Here is a 27,641-nt window from a genome sequence, read left to right as displayed (position 1 = left end):
GGCAGGCGTTAAGGGGAGCACCAGGAAGGCGTGTGCACAGTGGTGGGGCTGGGAAGGGGGAGCAGGCTTCCGTTCAGCACGCGTCTCAGGCTCTTCCCCACGCCTGGCGTAGGAAACGAAGCCGGCCAAGCCCAGCGCTTATGCAAATGCAGCTTCGAGGCATTTGTGCCTCGAGGGCAGCGCCTCCCCGCCCGACCCGGTTCGCTGCCTGCCAACAAACCCCTCCCGCGAGGAACGGTGAAGCTGCTCCGGCGACGTCGCAGGCCCGCTCCAGGGGCCCAAACCGCTTCCCGTCAGTCCTGCCCCGAAAAAAGTGAGGAGGAAAAACCCCAAACCCTCGCCAGCAACCGCTGAAACGACCCTCAGATCCCGAGATCTGAAACTGCAGCGGTTTCGAAGAAGTCGGAGGCCTGGGCGCGGCCACCAGCCGTGCCGTCCGAGGACCCGGGGCGGCGGGGCGACCGTGCAGGTGCCGGCCCAGCGGCCTCGGCGCTCGTTCGCGGGCGCCAGATGGAAGCCAAGGGCGAAACCCAAGCGCCGCTACGGCACAGGGGGCGGGCGGCCCGGGCGCGGCCGCTCGTGCGCCAGCCCGGAAGGTCGCCGGCCGGCCGGGACGAGGAAGCGCTGGCGACCTGGGCGTGGAGACCCGCCACCTTCCGGCCACGCGGCGGCCCCGCCTCCTCTGCCGACTTCCTTCCCGGGCGGGACGGCGGGACAGTGGCGGCGGCGGCGGCGGCGGGGACGGGGACGGGCGCCGGCCTGCAGGTCGCGGGCGGGGAGCGGAGGGGCGGCCGGGGCGGCGGGCGGCCGCGGGGACGCCCCCTCCCTGTCCAACGTGCTGCCGGGGAAGCGGCGCGGGGCCGGCGGCGCTTGGTCAACCTGGCGGGGCGCGCGGCGGCCTCCGGGGCTTCCGAGAGGAGCTGCCACGTGGGCGGCGGGGCCGGTGGCTGCGTCCCGGGGTTGGCCTCGAGGGGCGGGAGGAGCGTGGCTTGCGGCCGGGCCGGTGACCAGCCGTGTCTCCCTGGGTCCGTTCTGCAGCGGGGCTGCAGGGCACCAGCGAGCGCTAATCCTAAGCCGGTAGTAAGTTCCCTTCCCTCCGCTCTCCTTCCTCGCTCTCCTTCCTCGCCTGGCCTCCTGCCTAGCCAGCACCCCTCCGGGCCCCCAGCAGCGGTTTTGGATGCTGCCCCTTAAACCGCGTGGTAAACCTGTTCCGTCCAGCGTCGCTTCGCGTTAAGAGGGTTTACAGGACCCTTAGGATCGGGGAAGCGTACCTAGTGGGTAACCAGGTTCCCAGCAGGCACCGACGTGCTGCACGGTCGCGTCAGCTTCACAGCGAGGTCCCGAAGCCCAGCTGTTGGGAAAGCCTCCCCATCCTCAGCCCTTGACATTAAAAATCAGACTTTTCCCTGAGAGCCACCGGGTTTCTGCGTTGCCCTCCTTCCTTGCCCTTGGTTCCTCTCCCTTGAAAGGATCCCCCCACCCGCTTACTGGAAGCTTTAGGTCCCTTCAGGGCTCTCTTCCTGTTGGAGAGACCGCTTGTGCCTGCCCGGGAGTAGAGCGCAGTGTTACCGAAATCTTGCCTTACTCACGACACTTGGCAGTCTTCATCGTTTCTCCTCTTTTGGTTCAGTACTCACAGTGGATAACGTCTGTCCCACCTGGGGAAACTAAGCGAAAGGGAAGGCACACATGACTATCACAGTTGGGACAGCTCCAAATGGAATCCAACTGGCATGGAGAATAATCCGGTGTGGTTTAGGGAGAGTTGCTTATATTCTCTGAGCCTGTCTCTAAGAGGGATGTTAGTTACCTTTAGCTCAGAACGAGGCTTCAGTGAGGTAATGTGTATAACCTTCGGTGTCTGAACTATATTAGATGATCAATAGTTGTTCTCCTCTCCCTTGCCCTCTTTTGCTGGCTCCATGTGATAAGGGAGAGAGGTAAAGGATGCCAGTGATATGTAGGGCAGGCATGTGTAGTAACCGGCAAAAAAATCCTATGAGAAAGCAGTAAATAGGTGTAATATCTGGGGATGCGCAGCCATACAAGCCGAATCCAAACTTCCGAAATAGTAACTTCATTTCTTATTATTTTTTTTTTCTGAAGACCAGAGACCGTCTGGGGTTCATGTGCTGTGATTTCTGATTGATAAATGTAAATTGAAATTGTCTGAGTTTGGAGATCCAAAGTTGAAATGTGCTTTGGGTTGAACTGGAAAGCAGATTGACCAAAATGTGTTTGCTCACTGCTATTTTGTTGTGTTTTTCTTCTAGACCCAGCATGAGTGAATTTCCCTGTAAAAAACGTGATGACTATTTGGAATGGCCTGAGTATTTCATGGCAGTGGCCTTCTTATCGGCACAGAGGAGCAAAGATCCAAACTCCCAGGTAAGTGAGTTGTTTTTTTTTTTTTTTTTTTTTTTTGCGGTACGCGGGCCTCTCACTGTTGTGGCCTCTCCCGTTGCGGAGCACAGGCTCCGGACGTGCAGGCTCAGCGGCCATGGCTCACGGGCCCAGCCGCTCCGCGGCACGTGGGATCTTCCCGGACCGGGGCACGAACCTGTGTCCGCTGCATCGGCAGGTGGACTCTCAACCACTGCGCCACCAGGGAGGCCCGGTAAGTGAGTTTTACAGGAGAATGTTTGGACACTCACAGACACGGAGGTACCTACAAGTGAGCAAATTACAAGAGGAAGAGGCTCAGTGGACACCTGCCAACTTACAAAAAGCAGAGGAAATCTGCTGTCTTTTGTGCTGCATTCCTGCCTGCTTACCTCTTCCTGTGAGAGAGTAAATTGTCATATGCCATCGTTCACTGCCTCTCGTACCCCAAGGAGACAGAGCTCTTAGCCCCTCCAGAAGTAGCGTGCCCATCTTGGAGCTCTGCAGGCCTCTGGTCTCCCTTACTGCCTCTCCACTGGCAGACCAGCCACCCGAAGTCACCAAGCCTTTGGGCATGTCTTCCTGTAGGTCGGAGCCTGCATCGTGAATGCAGAAAACAAGATTGTGGGCATTGGGTACAATGGAATGCCAAATGGATGCAGCGATGACCTCTTGCCTTGGAGGAGGACAGCGGAGAGTATACTGGATACCAAATACCCTTACGGTAGGGCATGTTGTGTGTTCCATTCTGCTTGTGTCATAGCCTCGGTGAGTGCTTAAATACGGTAGATGGTCAGAAAGCCTCATCTTCCTTTTCAGTTGTTACCGACAGCTGGAAAGAAAAAAATTCCTATTGAAGTACCCCAATTTCCCCTAAGTGCCAAAGGGAGCCAAGAAGTGGAGGCGTGGTAGTGGTCACACAGCCTGGCCCTGGGGCCAGGGCTCTGTCATGGGCCTTGCGTGTTTCACTGGTGGTGGGCTTCCCTGCAGAGTGCCACAGCCCCCGGGGGAGGTGGCCCTGCCATTTGTTTCTTGGCTACTTGGGAGCGGGGCCAGGTAACCAAGTACTGGCCAGGGCTTTGCTCTGATGAGAAGCAGCGTGCATTTCCTCTACTGAGGAAATCTGGCTCAAGCTCGTCTCTGGGAAGCAGGACACAAGCTGTGAGCTGGACACCCGGAGAGGGATGATGCAGTCGCTTGCTCCTGTTTCCCCGGGCGCCGCATTCCCAGCGTGGCCGCTGGCCAGACCGCGAGCCAGATGCGCACGCGAGACCTTTGGCCTGGCCAACTCTGGTTTTCATCTTTAAATTAGGAGAGGATGCTTGTTATAATCTGTTGGCTATCTGAGCCCCAGGGGGACTCGCTTCAGAGATTATCTGGGAGTGACCAGCCAAGCCTCCCTTTTCCTTTAACTCCCTGGAGAATATGCAACTAATGCTGTAAAGAGGCGCATTGGGCTGCATATGCTGGTTGCTGAATTTTCTTAACGTTTGGACCTGAATTTATGTCTGGAAATGAACAGACTGCCTCTGCTGGAAGTACCGTAGATGCAGGCCATCCGAATGGGAAAGCTATGCCCTCGGGAAATAAGGGTCCGGTGTCGTGTGAGCCCTTTCTGTTTCATTGGCTCTTCCCTGCTAGGTTTTCCTCTGGAGTTTTTCTCACGAAGAGCTCCAAGTCTACATGTAGCCTAAGTTATATATTTTTACTAATGTTCCTGGGCCTTAATCATGTTAAATAAGCCCCATAAATTTCTTTCTAAGCTGCTTCACGGCAACTGCTTCGTTTTTGAAAGAAAAAGAAAAAAAAGTGCCTGGAGGTGGAGAAGGAATTGAAGAATGAGACTGCGGAGAGCTACAAAGCACTCAGGGTTCTCAGGGACTAGAACAGTTCCGTGATTAAGGGGATTTCATCGTCGGGTTAGTCCATTTAACTCGCCCCCTTGGCAGAGAAGGAAGAGTCGGATCCCGGGGAAAAGAGGGTAAAACTGCCCTCTCAGCCTCAGCTTTATAGCCGAGTGGAGCGCGGGAAAGATGGGCCAGTGTATCTGAGAAACTCGTGGTCACCCTGCTTTTGGTTCTGTGTGCTTTCAATGACGAGAAAGAAGGGAAATGATTCGTTCATTGTAGGCACACGCAAAGGTGCTTTTTCACAGGACAGTTCAAGGTCCCATATAAAGATGAAAGGGTTGATGAATTCAAGGTCCACGGTGATGTGTGTAAGGACCGCAGCCCGTATTCACTGAATCAGGACAGTGGGCTGTGGGTCCCGGCGCTGAGCTTCCCTGTAGAGGAGTTCCTGGGAGGTGTCAGTCTGTGACGCTGAGGCTGGTGGCAAATCGATGCCAGTGGTCTGCACGGCGTAGAGGGGTCCTCACTGGTTACAGGGCGGCTCTCCCGTATGACCTGTGCCTCCTTCAATCACCATGAGCCCCAGGCACATTTCTGGCAGTGACCTAGAAGCCCAAGGCTTTGCAGCATATTTACCATCCCCTGACTTCCCACTTGCAGAACGTCTCCAGTAGCTAATTGTGTTTGTTCTGAGACACTTGCCTTTTGTCCAAGTTGGAGAGTACCTTTCAGAGCTCCTTTCCAGAAGGAATTAAAAAAAAAAAAAAAACCCACACCGGCATTTGTCCAGCTCCACTGGTTGTTTTCTGTTGAATGGTTGCTGAGTTTCAGGGCACTGGTTGTCTGTGTGCATTATTTTTTACTATCCATGTGATACCTCTAGGTTTTCAAAGCTCTTTGCGCCTTACTTATCAATTATTCATTTTACATGTAGCCGTGTTAGAATGTAGACAGTTTTCTTTCACGAGAGTAAGCCTATAATTTGATGTGCCGTAAAAGTCGGAGAACGTACTGAGTGGTTTTTAAAAGGCATTTAGTATCACTACCATCATAATACATGTAAAGATGGGCTTTAAGTCTGAATAACTATGACTGGCTGTAAAGTATCCACTCAGTCTGGTCTTTTGAAGGGATTTTGGGTCACAGAGAAGTAAATGTTTAGGTAGCCTTGGATGTAATAGAAATGTTCGCTGCTAATTGACTAAATGCAAATTCTTTTTTTCTGTTTTAAGACTTAAAGAAAATTAATTAAAAAAAATAAGTGATGGGGCTTCCCTGGTGGCGCACTGGTTGAGAGTCCGCCTGCCGATGCAGGGGACACAGGTTCGTGCCCCGGTCCGGGAAGATCCCACATGCCGCGGAGCGGCTGGGCCCGTGAGCCATGGCCGCTGAGCCTGCGCGTCCGGAGCCTGAGTGAGAGGCCCGCATACCGAAAAAAAAAAAAAAAAAGAAGTCCAAAAAAATAAGTGATAATGTGTGGACTTGGGTGAGCGTTAACGGCGGCTGGGCTGCTGTCTCAGGGATGACTCTGTGTCCATCCCTGTAGAGCTTTAGAGGTTATCTAGATTCCAGACCACTGGCTTCCTAATTCTTCTGAGTATATGGGGACCCTCTTTTAAATGTCAAAAAAACCTTCCAAGACCCCTATATAATGCTAGTTAAACTAGTAGTATCTTTTTTAAACAACTGAGGTGTAATTGACATACAAAGTTACATTAGTTACAGGTATAGGACATGATGGTTCGTATGTATCAGTATTTGATATGTTTACAAAGTTTTTTTTCTTACCATGAAGATTTGCAAGACCTACTCTCTTAGCAACCTTCAAGTGTGCAGTACTATATTATTATTAACTACAGTCACCATGCTGAACATCACAGGACTTCATTTTATAACTGGAAGCTTGTACCTCCCACCCACCTACCACCTCTGGCAACCACCCATCTGGTCTGTGTATCTGTGAGCTTGTTTTTGTTTTTTAGATTCCACACAAAAGTGAGATCATACCTTTTATTAGTATCTTTTGAGTAAGAAGATCCATGATGACAAAAAGCTATTTGATATCAGTAACACTTTGCATTAATCTGAACTTTCCTGATGTTTGGAAAAAAGTGTATGTAAGTGCTAGACATATGTTTGCCAGTCTGTGGACCGTCCCTGTAGCCCTGGCAGAACCTCAGTGGTACCTTGGGGTTTGTGCCCATGGGGTCTAAGCTACCCACTTCATTCATGGATGGGAACCTGAAGGCCCAGAAACGTTAAGTAACTAATACAGTGCCACACAGGCAGGGTGACATCTTCTAATGCCGAGGCCAGCGCTCTGTGCTTCCTTGCGGGGGCGGTGGGGCACAGGAATTCGGCTTTTCTGAAGCGGGTACATGGCAGCACAGTGAGCCACCCATTTTCTTCTCGCTATGCACTTGAACAAACAGAGGTTTCGATGAAATGACCCCCCAGAGGTCGAGAGCTCAGGTGGTGGTGCCCTGCGCCTAGGATGAAGCAGGAAGCCGTTTGCCCCTGGCTTCCCTTCACATCTCTCCCAAGGGGAGCTTGGGAGCTGTGTAAGTTTAAGTTTACTGGTTAACATATATAGCTTAATTCTCCTTATTAATTCTGTAAGTTTGGAAGTCATTAGTCTTGATTGACACTCTGTGGAAGGGGAGGTAAACACAGAATGCGTGTGACAGAGTAGGGAGATTGTGTTTTTTCTGGGCTGTGTCTCTAGAGAGGCATTTTTAAAGGGTGTTTTTGTTCTTCCAGGCTTAGGATCAAAACTTCATTGAAACGATTTGATTATAATGTGGTATTAATATGGAAAATGAAAATTCCCCCTGCCAAGGAAACTGCCTTTTATCTCATCTTTTTCCTGAGAAATCCAAAAGATAGTATGATGTCAGTAACAGTAAGTGGCAGGAAGAAGCCAGCGTTATTATAGTGACACCTTTTCACATGAATGACAATGAAAAAAAAACTGGAAAGGAGCAGATATATCTAATTTACCTTGTAAAAAACTTTGGAAGACTTTAATTTTTATGAGGGGTGGTTGCTAACCCCAGAGCGAAGCGCTCAGCTGACACTTTGAGTTCCTTTCTCTTCGTGCGATTCATCAGTGAAGCACCTTTAATCAAAATACCAATTTTATAAAATGGAGGCGAAACACTTGTGGTATTTCAGAGATCACTCTTTCCTCAGGTTTTCATAACCAATTTTGATGACATGGTTTACAGACCAGAGTGCTGGCATAGAATCAACTTCTTTCTTCCTTGGGAGCCATTGTTAAACTTCACGTTTTTAACAGAGCTCCCACGCCCATCAAACTTGAATGCATTTTCCTGCCATGCTGGTTCCCATTGAGGAAGGGATTTGTGGGGAAGCAGGCCTCTTTGCTTGGCCTCCTCTTCCATCCCAGTCAATCAAGAAGCCAGGATTGCTTTGGCTGTTGCATCGCACTCGTGGAGGGGACCATAGTCTTGATGTCCCAAGATGGGGGTAGCCCCACACTCTGATACATCAGGCAGACATAGAGGCATGAGACTTTTTCCAGAGTCAGTTCATATTTATGCAGGAAAACTCTCACTGGTTAAGAATCTGCGCTTCCACTGCAGGGGCCGCGGGTTTGATCCCTGGTCGGGGGACTAAGAAATCCCACATGCCGTGCAGCGTGGTCAAAAAAAAAAAAAAAAAAAGTATAATGCTGGGAAGGAAAATGCTGGAAATGAATTAAGGCAAGAGTTCAGCGTGGCAGCTTGAAACAGTTTTGCCAGCGTGTGGCAGTGCTTCTTTAAATTTTCTATTTAAATGTAGTCTTTATTTTTCAGATTTAGCATGTTGTTAAGCATGCGTAGATGTCGTTTTAGTGATTACTTAGCCATTTACCTTTTACCCCTTTGAACACTGACATTTTCCCGACTGCCATGCATGTGATGTATTTCTTTGGCATCCAAAAGGTTAGTCTTGAGAAACTAATTTATCAGGAAGTTAGGAGGCTGATCCTTCTTAAGCTGCAACTTACTCACAACATAAGAGCTTCTTAGTAATTAAGACGAAATTTATTCCCTCAGCCGGTTGAAATTGAATGCCCTCTGGTTTTGTTAGGCAGATTCATGGATTTGATGACTTGCTGTTTCTTTTCCTGCAGAATTCTAATTTCACTGGTGGCGACCCAACATCCCTCCCCTGCCTAGCCATCCAGTACTTGTGGCCTGACAGTGGGCCTAATTAGGGACTTTTGTACAAAATAACTAGTGTAATCAATGGAAAACCTTGGAGCAAGTTTACAGTAAAAAAATAAAGTATATTGTTTTTAGGAAAAGAGGGGCAAACTCGGGTTTCACCGTGCGGTGTTTTAGACAAACAGGGGAACACAACGGCTTATGAATGAGGCTCCCCCCAGCTTAACATAAGTGTATTTCACATTCAGGTATAAGTGTTTATAAACAGCCTTCAGAAAAGAATAAATCATGATTTTGTTCATTTATTTGATTTTTATCTATACATTTTAATCTATAAATTCAGGGCTAGTTATTTTCTAAGAGCTAGAGATTACTGTTTCACCATGAATGTCTACAAGGGATGTGTAGTAACAATGTATTGTAACTACCTGTCCTGAAGAGCAGATGTAGGAAAAGCTCAAATGCTTATCTATAGGATCAAACCTCCCCTGAAAATACACATATCGGTCTTTGTCTGTAAAAAGTCAGTTTACTTCATGGACGTTTATAATAAAACTTAAAAATCATTCAAGGTTAGTGATTTCCAAATTGATGACCAGGAAGGGGGCTGAAGTTTGTCTTTGTACAATCTCTCTAAATAAAAGGTTTGTTGAGAGATTAATAGCGTCAACAGAATTTCAGGGCCACACTCAACCTATTTTAGGTTGTATTAAGTATGTGAGCTCATTAATTACCTGAATGATAAATATAACTTCTTTAATTCTCTATGTTGATAAGCCTTTGCTTAGAAACTCAGGGTTGCCATCATCGTGGTTCCAGGGAGCACCTGACACTCCTTGAACCTTGGAGTCTTTATTCTGTTGGTCTATTCTGTCAGTTATGTGGGTTTTGATTGATCTATTCTGAAATTGGCCTGAATTATTAAGGTTTTGTTTTGAGTTTTTTTCATCAAGACTCTATCTTTCATAAGCTTTGTTAATACTGGTATTAAAGTAGAATATATATATATGTATATAGTTTACTCCCAGAAATAGGCAATAAAATCTGGTTCCCAGAGATTTTTGCAACTATTTATATTGTTTATTACTTTTACTTCTTAGGACTTTTGTTTTATATTTGCGTGGTACCATACAAACCTTCAATATGCATGTTGGCTAAGAAAAGCTCCACAGTGCTTAAAATGACAATTATCAGGTTCAAGTGAGAGAATCCTAGACTGACTGTCCAGAGCCGGGGCTCCAGGGGTGGTGTATGTACATAAACCCAGGGATTGTGGGGTTGTCAGATACACGACTTGACATTCACTTCTCAGTATCTTTTTGAAATAAATGATCACTGAGGACTCCTCCAGTTCTAGAGTTTTCGGGAAAAATTAAACAATATAGCTTTGATTTTATTTGATTAGGGTGCTGTTTCTCTGCTTAAGGGGTTTTAAGGGTGTTCGGGAAGCATCCTGGGGTGAAAGCTGCAGTAAACAGCTGTTGATGGCAGCGACACAGAGGGACCGTGCATCTGTGCGTGTGGACAAATTAATAGAGAGAAACGGGCTTTGTTCCCCCGCAACTCCTTCTAGTGATTCAGATCTGCTCCAGTTCTGAGATGAATATAAACCGATGGAGATGGTACACAGAGTGTAGGTTACCCCACAAACATGGATGAAGAAAGGTTGCAGGACAGCAATGAAGAAAAAGACCCCGTGCGCAAATACAAGAAAATCTGTATGAAGAGAGGAGGGACACCTAGAACTCTTTGGAGACAGGAGGTTATTCTAAGACCAAATAGAAAGAAGGGACTTGAGAAATCCTTTTGTGAATCAGTCCGTGTGGTGATGTTTATTGAAACATGCATACTGGCCTGGCTTCAGGAAATCCCTTGATAAATGGAGAATATTGGTGAAAGCAAGGTGGTTGGAATGTGCCCGTCTTCTCTCTGCTCATGCCGTCTGACACGCAGGTCCTAGCCAGTGCATGGAGGTGTAAATTTCATCTGTGTGCTTTCAAGTGATAGATGCCATAGTAAATTTAAAAAAACATTGAATATGATAAGTAAGCATGAATTTTTAAATTCTACAATTAAAAGACTTTGTTCAAAATACCATTAATTTTGAGTTTAGGTGGAAAAGGGAAGCAGAATTCCTCATGTCCTTTTTCCTTCTGCGAGTGAGTTATAACTTCTAACTTGAGTTAGAAATTGAAATAAATACAAATGAGTCATCTACTCATATCAGGTTGAGTTGTCTGTTGGTGAGTTCTTAAGGCGTCTTGCTTTTTAAAAATTGTAACTATATTTCATAATACATGACATTTTTCCGAGCATGTTCACCTGTAGTTGTTCATTTACTCAGCAAATACTTACAGGGCATCTATTTTATGTATTCTGTGCCAGGCGCTCTCCAGCAGTAAATAATGTACATGTTCTCTGTGTTCAAGGAGCTTGCAGACTGATGGTGGAGCAGGTAGACATGAATGGGATAAACAGATGGTATTGAATGTTTCTTTCTGAGGAAGTGACTGTTACACAGAGATCTGAAGGATTTGATTGTCCCGCGTCAGGTAAAGATGGCGTAATGGGTTTTTGGGAATGAGAACCGCGTTCCACAGAGAGAGATGCTTGGGTGAAGGCCCTGGAGGAGGAAGGCGCTAGATCACTGTGCAGCAAGGAGACCGTCTGGCCCAAGCCTGGCGGGTGAAGGCCGGAGTAACACGGCAAGGCTGGGGGCCCGCAGGGTCAGGAGTTTGGAGGGTGTGGGAAGTGGGTTGTTCGGGGGCAGGTGGAAACAGGGACACAGCCGGGGGCAGCTGCAGGAGGCCGGGCAAGAGGGCAGTGGGGAGGAGGTGGGCAGAGGGGTGCTTGGGAGGCAGCATCATGAGGGCTGGTGGTGCGGGGTTGGGGAGGGAGAGCCGCTCCTTGCAAAGGTTCTGGTTGAGCGCCTAGGTTTGGGGGAGGGGGGGAGATCTGGGCCTCTGGGGTTGAAGGTGTGTGTAAGAGCTCCCAGGGAGGGTGTGAGGTCGGCGGGTTGGGTGTGCGAGCGGACAGCCGAGTCAGCATGGCGTGCCAGCACTGGGTGGCATCACGGGTGTAGGCGAGGTGATGCAGGGAGAGGGTGCAGAGGCGGGGCCCTGGCCAGATCCCTGAGCGGCGGCTGGGGGAGTGGAAGGGCCCGCAGAGAAGGGCTGTGGTATCAGGAAGCACACAGGGCAGCGCTTCCAGAAGGCGGGAGGCCACACCAGAGGCTGCCGAGAGGTCCGGGAAGGTGGGAATATGCCTGTGGGGTTTAGCACCGCGCAAGTCGTGCTGGCAGTGCAGAGGGCAGCTCCGTGAGGCGGGCCCGCTGGAAGGCAACCTGGAGCAGCTGAAGGAAGAGCAGAAGGCGAGGAAATGGGCAGGGCGGATGCAGATCTGGTTTTGAGATGTCTGGGAAGAGAGCAGAACGGCAGAGGCAGCCAGAAGGGAGGGGCCAAGGCAGAGGTGCGTGCCGTCTGTCCGAGGGGAGGGTCCGGGTGTGTTTGTCTGTCGTTACAGCACGTGTTTGCCTGCAGCTGAGGATGGTCCAGGAGGGGGAGATGGCTGAGGATGTGAGGGGGGTGGCCCCCAAGCTCATGGATCAGCAGTGAGGGGAGGACGCCAGGCGAGGACAGAGGGGCGGTGACAGCCAACCTGCCACCTTCGGGTCATGGAGTCACAGGTGGAGACATGATCCACTGCAGCATTCCAGTGGAGGATGAGGGCGGTCACGAGCTGAAAGGGGACGGAGGCAGACGAGAGGTGGCTGTGTGGGGCAGGGAGCTGGGCCGCCCTGGAAACGTAGGACAGGGTCGCAAGTGTGGTCTCTCCTGGGAGTCCTGAGTTAGATCCGGTAAGCCCCGTCTTCTCCACCCCAGACCGGGATCCGCGCGTCACCCGAGGTGTGCCTTGCAGAGCTGGGATCGATTAGAACACAGGTCCTGACTGCTGTTCCAGTGCCCTTCGGTCAGTCCCAGTTCACCTTTAAAAGCAGTTAACGCGAGAGGGAAGCTTTGAAGCTTGACAGTGGGTCTTTCCGTCACAACGCTGTCCAGCAGTGGTGAGTGTTCTGCTGCTATCTGTGCTTCCTCAGGACGTATTAGACGTCAAGCAATGTATGTATCGCGCGTGGACAGTGGAAAGGGAGGTGGGCTCAGCTCACACTGTCTCCACTCCCTCCTCCTTCTGACCTGGTTGTGTGTCCTTAGCACACAGGGAAGCAAAGTAATTAGAGTTCTGGGGGCTTTATCGTCAATAATGGAAACACCGCAGCCAGGAGTCTCTTTAGCCCTAAGCACTACCACTGGGGCTAAGTGGATCCCCTGGGTGCCCTGAGTTGCTGCCAGCAGCCTTAGCAAGAGGCAGTGAGGAGAAGGGGGCAGGGGAGGGAGGGAGGAAAAACGCCTGTCCTCCTGTCTGCCCAGCCGAGCAGCCCGGGAGGAGAGGTCAGGCGGCACCGACATTTACCAAGTCCATCTTCGGTGCTGTGCTCATCACAGATTTTAGTCCTGGTGGCGGGTCTTTGTGTGTGTACAAAGATCACAATTTTTATTTTTTTTAAACTTTAATTTAATTTAATTTTTTAACATCTTTATTGGAGTATAGAACTACCATACGACCCAGCAATCCCACTACTGGGCATATACCCTGAGAAAACCATCATTCAAAAAGAGTCATGTACCACAGTGTTCATTGCAGCTCTATTTACAGTAGCCAGGACATGGAAGCAACCTAAGTGTCCATAGACAGATGGATGGATAAAGAAGATGTGGCACATATATACAATGGAATATTACTCAGCCATAAGAAGAAACGAAATTGAGTTATTTGTAGTGAGGTGGATGGACCTAGAGTCTGTCATACAGAGTGAAGTAGGTCTTTTTCTTTCAGGTTCATAGGCCAGGAGGCTGAGGCTTCACCGGATGCAAAGGGTCATTCACACTAGCAGCTGGGGGCAGGGGCAGAGTCTGAGGAGGTGGCTGGGGTACATGCAGGAGGAAGCGGGGCTCTGGGGCATCTCTGGACCAGCCCAAAGCCTTGTTCCAGGAGTGGCCTGGGCCACAGGCAGCTGAGCCTGAGGCTTCATGCAGAGCCTGGAGGATTTAACTGCCTTTTTGAATTTTTTCTACATTATTTTTATTTTATTTTTTTAACATCCTTATTAGAGTATAATTGCTTTACAATGGTGTGTTAGTTTCTGCTTTATAACAAAATGAATCAGCTATACGTATACATATATCCCCATCTCTCTTCCCTCTTGCGTCTCCCACCCTCCCTATCCCACCCCTCTAGGTGGTCACAGAGCACGGAGCTGGTCTCCCTGTGCCATGTGGCTGCTTCCCACTAGCTGTCTATTTTACATTTGGTAGCGTATATATGTCCCTGCCGACTGCCTTTTGAGGGAGCTCGTCCTCTTCAGATCCCAGATCTGGCCAGAATTCCCTTCTGCTGTCCTTTTCTTCCAGCAGAGACCTCCTCTCTGGGCACAGGTGGTAACAGAACAGACTCCAGATGTTTTCCAGGGGCAGGGCTGGGATCCTCTGCACTATCACTGCTCCTTGTTTTTATTTTCACTTACAACCTTAGACTGTAATAAGGGACGACTCTCCACTGAACTATGCGCCCCTCAATGCCAGAAGCTAGGAGGGCGCAGTTGCTTTATCTTCTCAACAGAAAAGCCACTAACTGTGCAGGGGGTGGGGTTGGCGGGGCAGTCGTATCCAGTTCTTAGCAGAGGGGTTCCCACTGTTTGGTGTGTGGCCAGGTGAGGCCCAAGTGCTGTCACCTGTCGCCTCTGCTTAGGAGGGCCCTGCTCCTGGCTCCCACAGGTCTTCATCATAGCAAGACCCAGCTGGATTGGACGCCGCTGTTCTCAGAAAACACGTGCAGTTCTGACTTGGTAACAGTGGCTTCACCGGCAGAATTCACTCTAGTTCACAAAGCGATTTTCTGCCGTGCTCGGCATTGTAACCTTGCGAGCTAGGAAGGGAAGGTACTCGTGTTCCTGTTCATCGTTGATGAGGCTGGGCTTGAACCCTGGTGCCCCGGTGCAGGCAGATGCCAGGTTTTAGCCCCCTTGGTTCTGAAAGCCATCTGTAATCCAGATACATTTTTCTGCAGGAACAATATTGCCTGCGGATTCAGCTCCCCTCTGTCTACAAACGGTGCATTTGAGCCCTTGTTTCCTGGGTTTTTGCCACACTTCCCGCCTTCCGTGGCCTTTCTTCTGCGGTGCCTGCAGCCCTGGCTCTGGTTTGTCCGTGCTTGGGCATCTCCTGCCTGGCGGGGCATGGGCTCTGCAGGGGGGACCTGCCAGCTCCTGCAGTGCCAGCGCCCAGGCCCATAGGCGCTCTGCCGGCAACCAAGACTTAGAACGACACGCATCTGGGAGGCGTCTACAGTTGGAAACCACTTTCCCTCCCTGCTGCAGCCCTGCGCCAAGGGATGCTCCTCTGGCGGGGGTAAGGGGGGACGGGGATGGGCAGAGCTCTGTGTGAGAAGCCGTGGGAGGGAAGTGGGCTTTGGGGCATTAGCAGCTGTCAGAGAGGAAGACCGTGGCGGGGGCTCTGGGGCAGAGGCTGAGAAGCGCGGGCGGGGTCCACCAGGCCTGTGCCGCTGGGTTTGTCTCGGAGAAGTAATGTAGTTGTCCCTTCCTGAGCCGGTTCTCCCTCTCCCCTACCCACCGTAGCCTCAGATCCTTTGACGACTCGATAGCGAGTCCAGTCACTGCCTTACCAACATGGAAACTTCATGGAGCGGAGGTGAGGCAGAGGGGTGACGTTGTTTGGGGCCAGATTCTGGCTTTGGATTGGGGGTAGCCGTGACAGTGAACACTTTGCGACCTTTGTGGGGTGCTGGGGGTGGGAGGTTGGGGAAGGGTTAAATCTGGAGGCTACTCTCTTGTTTAGTTCTTGACTTGAAGGATGGGTCCTTTGCAGGCTGGTGGTGATAGATGAGGCCGTCAGGACATCTTTCAATAATTAAGAAATAAGTAGTTGAAATTCCGTCCCAACTCCTGAAGCAGGGAAGCGCTTCCCTAAATGGATCTGTTAGAGGAGTGGGTGCACGTCCCACCCCTCAGTGGAAGCCTCCGTCGGGCACCTGAGGGGCACCCAGAGCAGGGGGGCACCCGTGCTCTGAGAGAGACGGGTCCGATTCAGCCACTCTGATCCCTGTATGACGCCAGAAGTCAAAACACTTGGACCCTGATTTCAAGAAGTAATGACCAAGAGCTTTGTCATCAGAAGTGGAGTATCTTGTAAAAATTAACGTTGCGTTATTTTTTTAAATGCACAGGTCAACCTTGAACTCGGGTACCCCGTTTTGTGTCAGTTATTAATTGCAGGCTGGAGCGTCCCACCTTTTCACGGCCCTGAGCGCACCCTTCTTGGCTCTCGAGTCTGGACCCTCCCTCTTGGCAGCAAGCTGAAGTGTCCGTGCTCAGAACGCTGGTGGCCGCCTGGCCCCGAGAACCGTCACAGCCATCAGTCAAGGGCACGGGGGCAGTCCCCAGGGACGCCGAGCACGCTTGTACAGACCAGCCTGGAGCGTGTTGGCAGAAGGCAGGGCAGGTCGGGCTAAGTTCCACAGGTGCTCTGTGTCTGGACCTCTTTCCTGCTCCTAACCCGGCTGTGTCACCAGCCTGCCCCACTTTCCAGGCCAGCCTTGGTGGAATAGTCCTCAGGCCCCAGGAAGTCATTTTCTTCAAGTAAAAATCCTGCACTACTAAAAATGAGGAATTTTAAACAACCTGGAGGCTTTCTCTAACTGGAATAGAAACATAGTTTTCCTGACCCCAAGTTTTATCAGGCCCCAGTATCTCCCATCATGTCCTGGTAGCCACATGACAATCAGTTTGGGGTAAATCACGCTATTAAATTATTTGTGCAGCAGTTAGCAATTGTTTAGCCTTATTCTGAGGTTTTTTTTTTAAACCTATTTAAGTAACCTTAACAATGCTGCTGTCTGAAATAGATGTTGTATTAGTCTTACATGAAACGAGATGAAAGTTAAATCTATAAAATGTTGAATCTCTTAAATCTAACCAAGGATGGAATATATCCTGTTAATTTGTCAAACTTCTAGAGAAACGCCTACATGAGACAGTAAGGATTAATCAAGCCCTAGTAAGAGGGAATTTGAAAAATACAGTTTTCTAATTATGCAGTCTCTTCTCAGCGGGCCAAGGTTAATGCAGTTCTGCATTCTGACAGTTAGTAATACGAAAGAAAAAAAAGACCAAAGCGTGTGAATTGTCTTATAGTTACCTGAGACAATCAAGAGCTTCATGCGCGTTAATCTGGTATTTTCAGCATTTGATTCTTTTCCTTTTAAACAATGGAGAATCGTTGAAGCTTCTTGTGTCACTTTGTGCTTAACAGATACAATGTAGTATTTGGAGATTTCTTTGGCTTATTGCTCAGCCACGGATGAGTAATTCTAGGTAAATGGAAAATTTGTCTTCTTGTGTGTATATAACAATTTAGCTTCTTTTGAATACTTTCTAGACACTGTGTATCTTTGGAATACTTGGTCCTGATTCCTGCTCTGAATGTAGAAACTAGGCTTATCTCGAGGTCAGTAGCAGAGCCATCCTCCTTGGTTGGTTTTTGTACTCAGCCCTATTTGTAGTTCTTGCTGCAGCTCTTCCGAAGCCACATCATAAAAACGCTAGCACTCAAAAAAGATAAATGTATTCTTTAATTTAGTGCCATCAGATATCTACGGAGTGTTTCTATCATAGTGAGAAAAGTTGCAGAGAAGACTCAGCCCACCCAGAGAAGAGGCCTGCAGAGAAGGTGGGAAAAATTGGGGTTAGAAATGTAGATTTCGGGTTTTACAAGTAGATCTGTTCTCTCAGAATCTACGGATGGATGAATCCTTAAAGTCCACGACTATGGGAGGAAAACGAAAGAGCAGGCTTGAGCCTTGGGAAACGCCCAGAAATGTGAGAGCAGCACAGGGACCCACAGAGAGGTGGTCTGGTGATGCTGAGCGGGTTAGAGTGGGGGTGTGGGGTGGTCACGCATCAAGGGCCAGCAGAGCAGGGAGCCCAGAGACTGCAGCCAGAAAAGGACTGCGTTTAGGTAACTATGAGGCCGCCCGGCAGGGTGTGGGGATGGCCTCCTGTCGGCTCACGGAGCAGATCCGACACATCACGTCTCTCCCCAGCTACGCACCACACGTTGGGGGCTTGGAATTAGCCCTGCAGGAGTATTTCCACCACAGAGATCGGCAGAGGCTATAAATTAGGGCTTAGTTTTTTGTTTGTGTGTTTATAGTAGTTGGTTGTATGCGTGTAGTAGCACGTTACAGAGGCCAACAGGTTTCCACAGACTGGTATTTCTTAAGCTTTTTACACGGCGACGCAGCAAACATAGTTTACACCCGAAACAGTTTTCAGGAACCTCCTTAACCTTGCCACGTGGGATGCATTCTGATCTCTCGCCTTCTCTTTCCACCTTTTTCCTTAAAAAGGAGGAAAAAATGCTGTTTATAACTCACTAAACTGATTTCAGGACGTACAGCTGAGAAAGCCTTGTTTTACAGAAAACTAGAGGTTCTATGTGCATCATAACGCCAAGAGGTGATTATTTTAAAAATAGAGTAGCAGTTGTAGATAAGACAGTTTCATCTCGAAAGGAAGAAGAAAAGAGACGCAAAGTGCTGAAAAGGCAGCGTCTTCAGAATGGGGGCTAAGTGTATGTGTATAAAGAAGAAGAAATGGGGCCGCGGGAGCCTGCACCACAGGAGACGCCTGGTGAGGGGCTGCTGAGAGCAGGGCCCAGCCCTTGGCGGCAACAGAAGAGAAGCCTCATGTTTTGTTGCGACAGCCTGTCTTGGAGAAGGTCAGCTGTTCTAGACGTTGAGGGAAGGAAACTGGACACATGGGGAAAAGCTAAAAACTGGATTCCCTTGGGATTGTACAAACTGCTTTTATTTAGTTAGTTGGAGCCACTGTTACTCCTGCAAACCAAAGAGCACAGCTTTAAGTGGCAAGACTGGGCCTTGAACCCTGGGCTGACTCCCGTAGCAAAGCTGTTTTTCCAGACTTGCCTGAGAGGACGCGAATACAGGGAAGGACGCTCGGCCTTGCAGTCAGGCCAGCCAGGGCCCCAGAGCAAGCCCGTCGCAGGCAGGCCCTGCTGCTGGGTGCTCCTTGGGCCTGGAGCAAGCCCGTCGCAGGCAGGCCCTGCTGCTGGGTGCTCCTTGGGCCTGGAACGGCCTCCTCCAGGCGGTTACCTGTTAAGTGACCAGTGGAGATGCCAGGCCAGGTGAATGAATCCCCAGCCTCCGCCCTGACTGGCCCACGTTAAACAAGCCGAATGGACAGTCGTCAGTCACGTTGGTCTGCCCAGAGGACAGTCTGGGGCCCGAGGCCTGTCTGCCTGGTGCCGCCTGGGCGGATCAGCCCCAGAGAGAAACACAGGGCGGTCTTGGAGGGTCAGGGCCGCAGAGACTGGAGGCCGTGGTGCCGAGAGGCCAGCCAGGCCAGAAACGCACAGCCTTTCAGACTTGAGGATCTGGACCCACAGCGCAGGGGGTCACGAGGTGGGAGGGGCCCGGCTCAGTGTCAGGGGCTTCGCGGGCCAGGGGTTCCTCCCCTCGACCCTCAGGTGCAGGCTCGGGAAGCAGGTGCCCGGTGGCTGGGAGGGGTGTTCGCCACGTCTGAGTTTGGGGTGTGCGGTGGTGAACGAGGGCAGCGAGGTGTGGGGGGGACGCCTGAGTTTCGCTCTTGTCATTGTCTGCTTTTGAACGTGTGGGATTGTGGGTTGTGACCTGTTCCCTTTACAGAGCCTCACGCGCGCCTGGCACTCAGCTGCTCTAAATGCCCGGGAGACCTCTTGTTTCTCTAACAAGAAGCTTTGTGTTTTCCGTCCTGTGATCTTGTGGTTAAGAGGAAGGAAGCCTGTTTATAGTCCAGCGTGTTATTTCTATAAACCACCCTTTACACAGGGGCGTCGGATGCTGCACGCGAGAACCTGTTTCATCTGATAGTTTTCGTTAATGAATCCAGACATAGTATATTTTGCCCCAGGCTGCCTCGGATGAATTAGAGGAAGACACTTGTAGTCAATGTGACAATTTTTAGAGATTCATAAGAGGACGATGTCATAGAGTTTCCTAACGGATTCAGAAACTCTGGTCCTGAATATTAATACCAGCACCATCAAAAAATAGTTATCAGGTGGGAAAGCATATTTTTGATATTTGAATTCAAGAGGACTTTCTGTATTTCCCCACGTTGCCATCAAGAATTGGAATCTGAATTTCCTCCTTTATTCACTCAGTAAATATTTAACACCCGTATGTTCACAGCATAGCATTAGGCTCAGGGAGCTACACAGAACCTAGAAGCCTGGGTTGTGTCCTCAAGGGGGAAATAAAAGCAACAAGTTCCTCTAATTGTTTTTACACTGAGCAGTGTTGATACCAGCTTGGGAACATCTCGGTCACCAGGGAAGGAAATGGGGCCGGGGGGCCCCTCCGAGGCCAGTGCCCTGACAGCCCTGAGGGTCCCCCCACCCCTTGGGGTTTACGGGACAAGGTCTCAAGGAGCCAGGCTCGGGTCCCTCTGCAGCCAGTGAGGATTGTTCTCTGATGGGCTGTGATGTGATTAAGCACGGCTGGTTTTTTTCCCTTTACATTTTCTTAACAATGCCAGAGACTGTTCATTTCTACACACAACTAAATCATGGTGTTCGTAGGCTAAGGTGAGCACTCGCCAGGATCTCCTGAGAAGGCTGCAGCTCGGCTTTCTGCCTGCAGGATTGCAGAGCTGCTGCAGGACTCACAGGGACACTTGCAACGTCCCCTGAAGACGGGAGGCCTGGGGAGGACGGTGGACCGGGGTCTGTATCCTGTCTGAGCCAGAGTGGGCCCCCAGTAAAGTTTATTGACTGAGCGAGGACATTCGAGCTAAAGTGTGCGAGAGCCATGAGTTTAGGCCACGCTTCTTTTAAGGCCGTGTCGACTAAAAGAAAAACGCAGAATGGAAGAGCCGGGAGTTGAGTTTTATTCAGGGTCTTACTGAGGACCAGAGCCAGGAGACAGCCTCTCAGAGACCCTCTGAGAGACAGCTCTGGAGACGGAGCGAGGGAGGTCCATATATATACGGTCTCGGCTAAGGGGCTTGTGCGGTCAGCATACAGTATAACCAGTCACAAGGAAGAGATATCTCAGTTGATGAATTTAGTGCTTTCCTAAGTATGGGAAGATGCAAGAATCTGGGTTCATAAAAAGATTTTCTTGGAATTGATCCCTAATTTTTCCTGAAATGTGTATCTAACTAAGGGCCTGTCGTGCCTGTTTTCCCAAAGCACAGAGTGCGTCCTCCCGTTCTTTGCCTGAATTCCTTTCAGGGCGCACGGTAGGTCAGCGGTGCCGCGGCTGATGACTTATCTTGTAGAACTGGGTGGTGGGCAAGGTTCTTTGCTTTACAGCCTCAGTGCTCCTGGACGAAGGTGCTCAGGGTAGGAGGGTGGTAAGTTGGAGACAGGGGGAGACCTTCGAAGGCCCCCATGTTTATAATTAGAAGTTTTGTATGATTTGGACCAGGGCCAGATGGTAATTCATTCAGTAAACATTTATCTAGCACTCGTGTGCCTAGAGTGTGTTAGGGCCCCTGCAGATGTGAGAGGGTTCTACACGGCAGTGTTTTCTAAACGTGTGTGCAGCTTAGAATCATGAGGGAGAATCTCTGAAAAATCCAAAGCCTAGGCCACACCCCAGACCATCACGGTCTCCAGGTGGGGGACACAGACATGGCGGTTTCCTCCTTGGGGGGTTCCACCAGGCAGACAAGTCTGCGAATCACCACCACAAGGAGAACAGTTTTAGAAAACGCACCCAGAAAAGTAAGTAATGATATTAGAAGTCAACACAGCAGCTCACAAAGCAGGTCGGGGGCTCTGGAGTAGATCCGAGAGGCAAATACCACGAGCCCCCTCAAAGGAGCACCTGTGGATTGGGTGGTGGGAACACCTAGCCTGGCAGCCTGGGAAGATGGGTGGGCGTCAGCAGGTGCGGGACAGGAGAGGAGGGAGCCTCCCCAACCTTGAACCCAGGCAAGGCTGGGGATGACCTTGGATCACCATTTGGGGATCACTGACCAGTCTGGCAAGAACTTGACTTTCCACGGCCATTAAGTGGATGGATGGTTTTCGTAGGGAAGACAAACCGCTGGTTATCCGATGGCATTTTTCTTTGGTGTGTGTGGGCTGAGGGCCATGAAGTGCAGCAGATCCCTGGGGACAGAAATGCTCAGCTTCACTTCCTGATTGTCTTGCTCTCAGAGTTGCCCTTTGCCCGCTAGTGGCCCTGGCGAACATCCCTGCGTGTACGTTACCAGCACACAGGTGAGCCGTTTTATGCTGGTGGTTCCGTCCCCGCCTTGTGGGTCTTGGGGAGCGGTGAGCCATCGCTCTGCTTGGGGTGGATGGGGACAATTGACCTTGGCCCCTCCTGGCTGCTGTAGGTGCTAACAGACCCAGGGCTGCTGCGGTCCACGCTGCTCATCGCCAACCTGTCAGACCACGTGGCCTGCATTTCTCAGTACTTTCCGTCTCTATAATCAGTTTTTTAAAAATTGAGCCTGTTATCTGTGTTATTTCATAGGGGCAAACGGAATGCCTCAACACTCTTAGCGAATTCTTCATGAGCTCGCAATCTAAGTTTTTCTTTCTTTCTCCTTCAAACCCACAGTGTGCCACGCCGAGCTGAATGCCATTATGAACAAAAACTCAGCAGATGTGAAAGGCTGTACCATGTATGTCGCCTTGTTCCCGTGTAATGAATGTGCTAAGCTCATCATCCAGGCAGGTAGGACCCGGGCCGTTCCCATTTGTCACATTTGCATTGCTGCCTGCTCACTGCAGATGTGTTTGATCTTAAATCGCTATTGTTTAGATCTAAATTAACTGCACTATCAGCTTTGCAAGATATTTCCTGTGTTTTGTTTTTGAATGGTGCCAGGTATTCTAAGACTAATTGCATCCTCTGTGATTCTTAGCATGTTTTTAATTTAGTTTGCAACTTCCCAAACTGCAAGCTGCTAAAAAACACCACCAGCATTGCATGTACTTACTGTCAATTTACTGTTCTCTGACATATTGTGCATAGATTAGGGGGGAGGGAGAGAAGTGAACTTCTGTCAGAAACAAGGTCAGCTGGGAGTCTGTAAATGAAATTTTAATTTGTATCTAATATATGGTAGATACATGAGGACCTAAACATCTCTTTGCATATAAATGTCATAAGACTCAAATGGTACAACTTGAAGTTTTTCTTACATTACTGTTACCATAAATCTGCACCATTGTGTTCGGAATATTTCACCTTTTTCAAACTGTCGCATCTAAGATTCATCTACACTTTATCTCCATAAAGCTCTCAGCTTGAGATTTAAAGACTTACCACGTTAGCCAGATGTGTGCTTTAACGGGGCTGTGTATCCCGAGCCCTGGATCTCTGAGCAGAAGCGGTCTGGTGGAATCAGGATCAAAGATCTCAGTTAAGGAGTCTCGTGGTCTCCCTCCCTGGGGGTGTACGACCCTTCGCGAGTTTTCCTCGCCATCCTTAGCACAGCAGCGGCGGCAGGTGCATGGGAAGAGCAGCCTCCTGTGGTCCCTTTTTTTTTTTTTTTTGGCGGTACGCGGGCCTCTCACTGTTGTGGCCTCTCCCGTTGCAGAGCACAGGCTCCGGACGCGCAGGCTCAGCAGCCATGGCTCACGGGCCCAGCCGCTCCGCGGCATGTGGGATCTTCCCAGACCGGGGCACGAACCCGTGTCCCCTGCATCGGCAGGCGGACTCTCAACCACTGCGCCACCAGGGAAGCCCCTGTGGTCCCTTCTGAGGCTTGTGGAGGAGCGAGTGATTGTCAAGTGCCCTCCAGATTCTTGGCCCTCAAGTTAGAACTGCCTGGTGAGACAGGGGTAGGAAACAGATCTGCCCTCTGTCAAGCTGGCTTGAACTGGTCTGCAGAGCCATTCCTGGCAGCACGGTGGTCCTCATCTCTGATTCTGCCCGTGTTCTCCACCACCCCCGTTAGCCTCTTGAGTTAGGAGTCGTTGCCTTGCGAATAAAGAATATTTGATTGCCTGCAGTAAAGAAAAGTTGTTAATCGGATCAAGGCTTGACTATTTGACATGTTTTCACTTTGCATTTATTTAAAAAAAATCCATAAAGACTGGAGGGCAGATTAAGTAGAATCCATGTGCTGCTGTATTTGAGAGCAGCAGATACATATTTCAGTCACTGGAGATTGTGTGCTCGCACCCTCAGGAAAGTTGATTAATCAGACTCCTCCAGGGCTTCCGTCCGCATGCCTCTTGTTGTATCTCTATGTGCACATAATGAGGTTTCTTTCATTGTTGCCTTTTAAGGGATAAAAGAAGTTATTTTCATGTCTGATAAATACCACGACAGCAATGAGACAAGAGCCGCGAGGCTCATGTTGGAAATGGCCGGGGTTTCCTTCAGGTGAGTGGGAGGCGTGTGGAGGAGAAGGCGCTGGAAGGCCTGATGAAGAAAACACACTTGACCTTGTCTGATGTTTAATTTCTATGTGGGATGCCTGACCTCCACACTTGGAAGCATCTTTTTATTTATGTTATTTATTTTAAAAATTTATTTCTTAATTGAAGTATAGTTGATTTACAATGTTGTGCTAATTTCTGCCGTACGGCAAAGTGATTCAGTTATATATATGTATACATTCTTTTCCATTATGGTTTATCACAGGATACTGAATATAGTTCCCTGTACTCTACAGTAGGACCTTGTTGTTTATGCATCCTGTATATAAAAGCTCACATCTGCTGACCCCAACCTCACACTCCGTCCCTCCCCCAACCCCTCCCCCTTGGCAACCACAAGTCTGTTCTCTATGTCCACGAGTCTGTTTCTGTTTCCTAGATAGGTTCATTTGTATCATATTCTAGGTTACACATATAAGTGATATCATATGGTATTTGTCTTTCTGACTTACTTCACTTCGTTTGATAATCGCTCGTTGCATCCATGTTGCTGCAAATGGCGTTATTTCATTCTTTTTCATGGTTGAGTAATATTCCATTGTGTGTGTGTGTACACACACGCACACGCACACACACACACACACACACAACATCTTTCTTATCCATTCATCTGTCGATGGACGTTCAGGTTGTTTCCATGTTTTGGCTATTGTGAATAGTGCTGCTGTGAATATAGGGGTGCATGTATCTTTTTTGGATTAGAGTTTTGTCTGGATATAGGAAGCATCTTTTTAAATATGATGGGCTAAGACTCTAAAGATTATTCTAAGGGTAGATTTTTATGGGCAGTGACAGAAGTAACTGAAGACAATCTGTAATGATTACACTTTACTTTTAGCAGATTTCCAGGGCTTGAACTAATTATTCTGATAGTGAGAAATTTTAAAATTCACAAGTTTTATAATATTAACATTAAATCTTTTTGCAGATGTAACAACTCTGGCATAAAATATTTAAGGTGAAAATAACCTGCCAGGTTGGAACACTGGGAATTCTCTTTACAGTCATAGTTTAAACTGAGCTTTTAAGTCATTGATACTTATATGCTTTGCCTTTGGTAGGCGCAGATTGGGAGGTATGTGTTACTTACAAGTCAGTTCAACCACCTTTGGTTTCTGGTAGAAACTTCTTTTAGACTGAAAACTTTTGAAGAAGTTCCTTTATAGTCTTTGTGTCCGCAGTTGGGGTCCTTGTAATTGGTAACGTACCTAACCTTTTGGGTTACTCATTAGGGATATAGGTTATACGTAATGAATCTCTTGCACTATTGTGCCTTCTGAGACACGATTTATTTACATAATAATTAGATATTTACTGTATACTGATTTTTTTTAAGGAATATGTTTAGTCTCCATGTATGTTCTTTTCACCTGCTTGAGAAGGTATATTAATGAGTAAAAAATGTCATGGGTTTATTTTACTTCTGCATTTATAGAACATGGTTTTAAAAATGACTCCACTAGAGCTGGTTGTTTTGTATTGAGAGCAAAAGAAAATTTGGTCTTTTTTTTTGCTTTAGAGCAATTCCAAGTTGGCTGCAAACATTTCCTAGACAATAAGATAAATCTGGTGGGGAAACTAGTCATTGGATGTCATGTCATGCAGCTAACTTGTTAGAAATCCTCTGACTTCCCGATAATTCATGAACTAAGCTAGCTGACGAACACACAAACCAAGCCGCCCCATGCATCTTTTTTTGCCTTAGTCTTTTCCGGTCCGTGCTTCTCTCGGTATGGTGCACTGTAATTGGCTCCTATAGAGACAAAATATCAAGCGAATACCGGCAATTTTTTTTCCTCCCCGCAGAAAATGTAGGTTAAGCCAAAGTAAACAAATGGCTCTAACTACTCACTAGATAATATCTCTATATGTTTTGTTTCTTACCTTTAGGAAATTCACACCAAAGTGCAGCCAGATTGTCATTGACTTTGATTCAATTAACAGCAGACCGAGTCAGAAGCTCCAGTGACTTACATCTCATTAAGTCTCCAGAAGATCGGATTATCCTCTTCTAAGAAGCTGCTAATGCCTTTCATCTTAAAGTTACACATAACTTTTTAATAGCCGGGACGGCAAAAGTCGACATGTGAAGAATGTAAAAGCTCAAATCTTCCTGACTCGCGCTCCTGTCACGTGGAATCTGCATGTGTTGAAACTGTCGATTCAGGGTGTAAAATAAAGGAGCTGTGGGTGCGCACGGGGCTGGAGCGGGCATCTCCCCTCCTGTCTCCTGGTTCGCTGGGACGCTGGTGGCTGCGCAGAAGGGCGTCAGCCGTGCGTCGTCCACTGCGTTTCACAGCCGCTCTTCAACGCCACGTGTGCTGGGAGGACAAATAACTGTGGCTGTGTGCCTGCCGGGATGAGCAGACACGCTGATCTGAACATCGGGCCCGAATGAAGCAGCACATGTAATGCCCTTGGGGGAAGGAAAGGAGCCGCAAGACAGTAACATTTAAGTGTTTGCTTTTGAGAGTTGAGGGGGCCCCCAGCCGCCCAGCCACCCGCCCAAAAGTCCTGGACGGGGTGCGCCTTCGTCCCGGCAGATGATTGCAGCTGAGCGGGCGTTCTTTCCCCGCTCTGCTGTCCTGCCTCCCACAGGGCGGTGCCGCGGTGTGCTTCTGCACGGTGGGGAGCTCTGTTGTTCGTGCTTCTTATTCTGGCTTTGTGGGTGACACAGAGCTCTTACGTTAGTTTATTTGAGTAATGAGTCGTTCCCGGGGAAGGCAGCCCGTCGCCCTGCGTCGCCCCCAGGTCCACACCCTGCCCAGGGGCGGAGCCCCGCACCGCTGCTGCACGTGCCAGCACGGTTCATTCCCAGGGCTGCTGTCTCCCGTCCTGTAAGTGAAATGAACGTGAGGAGGTGTCAGTTCCGTCCAGATCTGTTGGTGACAGGAGCTCACTTGCGCTCCTGGTGCCCTGCCTTCATTGACACACATCTCACCTTCCTAATCACTTCGATTTGGGGGATGGGTAGCAGTGCACCTTGTCTTTAATCTCACTTCATTTTTATTAAATGTGCTCAGTACCTTCGTTGAGAAAATGGTTTCTTTATTCTAAAGATCATGACCGTTTTAAAGTGCTCTTACATCTTTATGAGTTTTTATTTTGTCTCTGAGGTTTTGGATTCCATATTCTGGGGCATGTCATTTCTGTGTTGTCTGTGAAGCACACTTGCACATGTTTTAATGCTCAGAGAACAGTTTGAGGCACGGATGCCATGTGCCTTCCCCAGGGCTGAAGGGCGATGCGTCTCTATGGACCAGATTGGAGATGTCCGGGAAGGCTCTCTTCCCTCTCTCCATCGTGCCCTGCTCCTGTCTCAGGTGTGGCCATCTGATCTGACAGGTCATCTCCACCACCCAGTAGGTCCCAGGCCTCCTCCCTCCCATAATCCTCCAGTCTCCAGTGCTGGCTTATCTGCTGCTTTCCTACCGTATTCTTTCTCTAAATCTCCTTTTCTCGCCTCAAATTTTTTCTCTCTTATCTCCTCCAAACCCCCTGCCCTCTGCTCTAAAATGCATAAAACAAAAACAAAAGGTATATAGAAGCAAGAAATCAGTAAAGATACCTAAAGATAGAAAATATGTTAGACTTTTGTGTTGCTGTGAATGAGTTGTGAGCCCTTCTAGCAAGGAGTGTGTCATTGTTTATGTCACATTCGTAAATATGTCTAGGGGCTAGTGCCCTGTACAGTCAGC

General features: G+C 49.0%; 1 protein-coding gene and 1 long non-coding RNA gene across 12 annotated transcripts; both read left to right on the top strand.

Annotated features, from left to right (window-relative positions):
- Positions 1-115: 115 nt before the first annotated feature.
- Positions 116-26,973, top strand: DCTD (dCMP deaminase). 9 transcript variants are annotated; one of them, XM_033407820.2, is made up of 6 exons: positions 332-469; positions 2,274-2,388; positions 2,971-3,106; positions 22,112-22,228; positions 23,791-23,887; positions 25,834-26,973. In XM_033407820.2, the coding sequence occupies exons 2-6, from the start codon at positions 2,281-2,283 to the stop codon at positions 25,910-25,912; spliced, it is 537 nt and encodes a 178-aa protein (XP_033263711.1). In that variant the 5' UTR covers positions 332-469; positions 2,274-2,280; the 3' UTR covers positions 25,913-26,973. The 9 variants fall into 9 exon arrangements, with proteins under 9 accessions (XP_049560105.1, XP_049560106.1, XP_033263711.1 ...); XM_033407822.2 differs by lacking the exon at positions 332-469 and adding an exon at positions 522-765; XM_049704147.1 differs by lacking the exon at positions 332-469 and adding an exon at positions 662-765 and having other exon boundaries at positions 2,280-2,388.
- On the top strand, positions 11,654-16,676 carry LOC125962812 (uncharacterized). 3 transcript variants are annotated; one of them, XR_007474559.1, is made up of 4 exons: positions 11,654-12,467; positions 14,528-14,868; positions 15,096-15,168; positions 15,740-16,676. It is a non-coding gene; the product is annotated as an uncharacterized LOC125962812 (long non-coding RNA). The 3 variants fall into 3 exon arrangements; XR_007474558.1 differs by having other exon boundaries at positions 15,704-16,676; XR_007474557.1 differs by lacking the exon at positions 15,740-16,676 and having other exon boundaries at positions 15,096-15,697.
- Positions 26,974-27,641: the final 668 nt, after the last annotated feature.

The sequence above is a fragment of the Orcinus orca genome, chromosome 21 (genome assembly GCF_937001465.1).
Source record: "Orcinus orca chromosome 21, mOrcOrc1.1, whole genome shotgun sequence".
Lineage (NCBI taxonomy): Eukaryota > Metazoa > Chordata > Mammalia > Artiodactyla > Delphinidae > Orcinus > Orcinus orca.
This window is presented reverse-complemented; position numbering and strand designations above follow the sequence as displayed.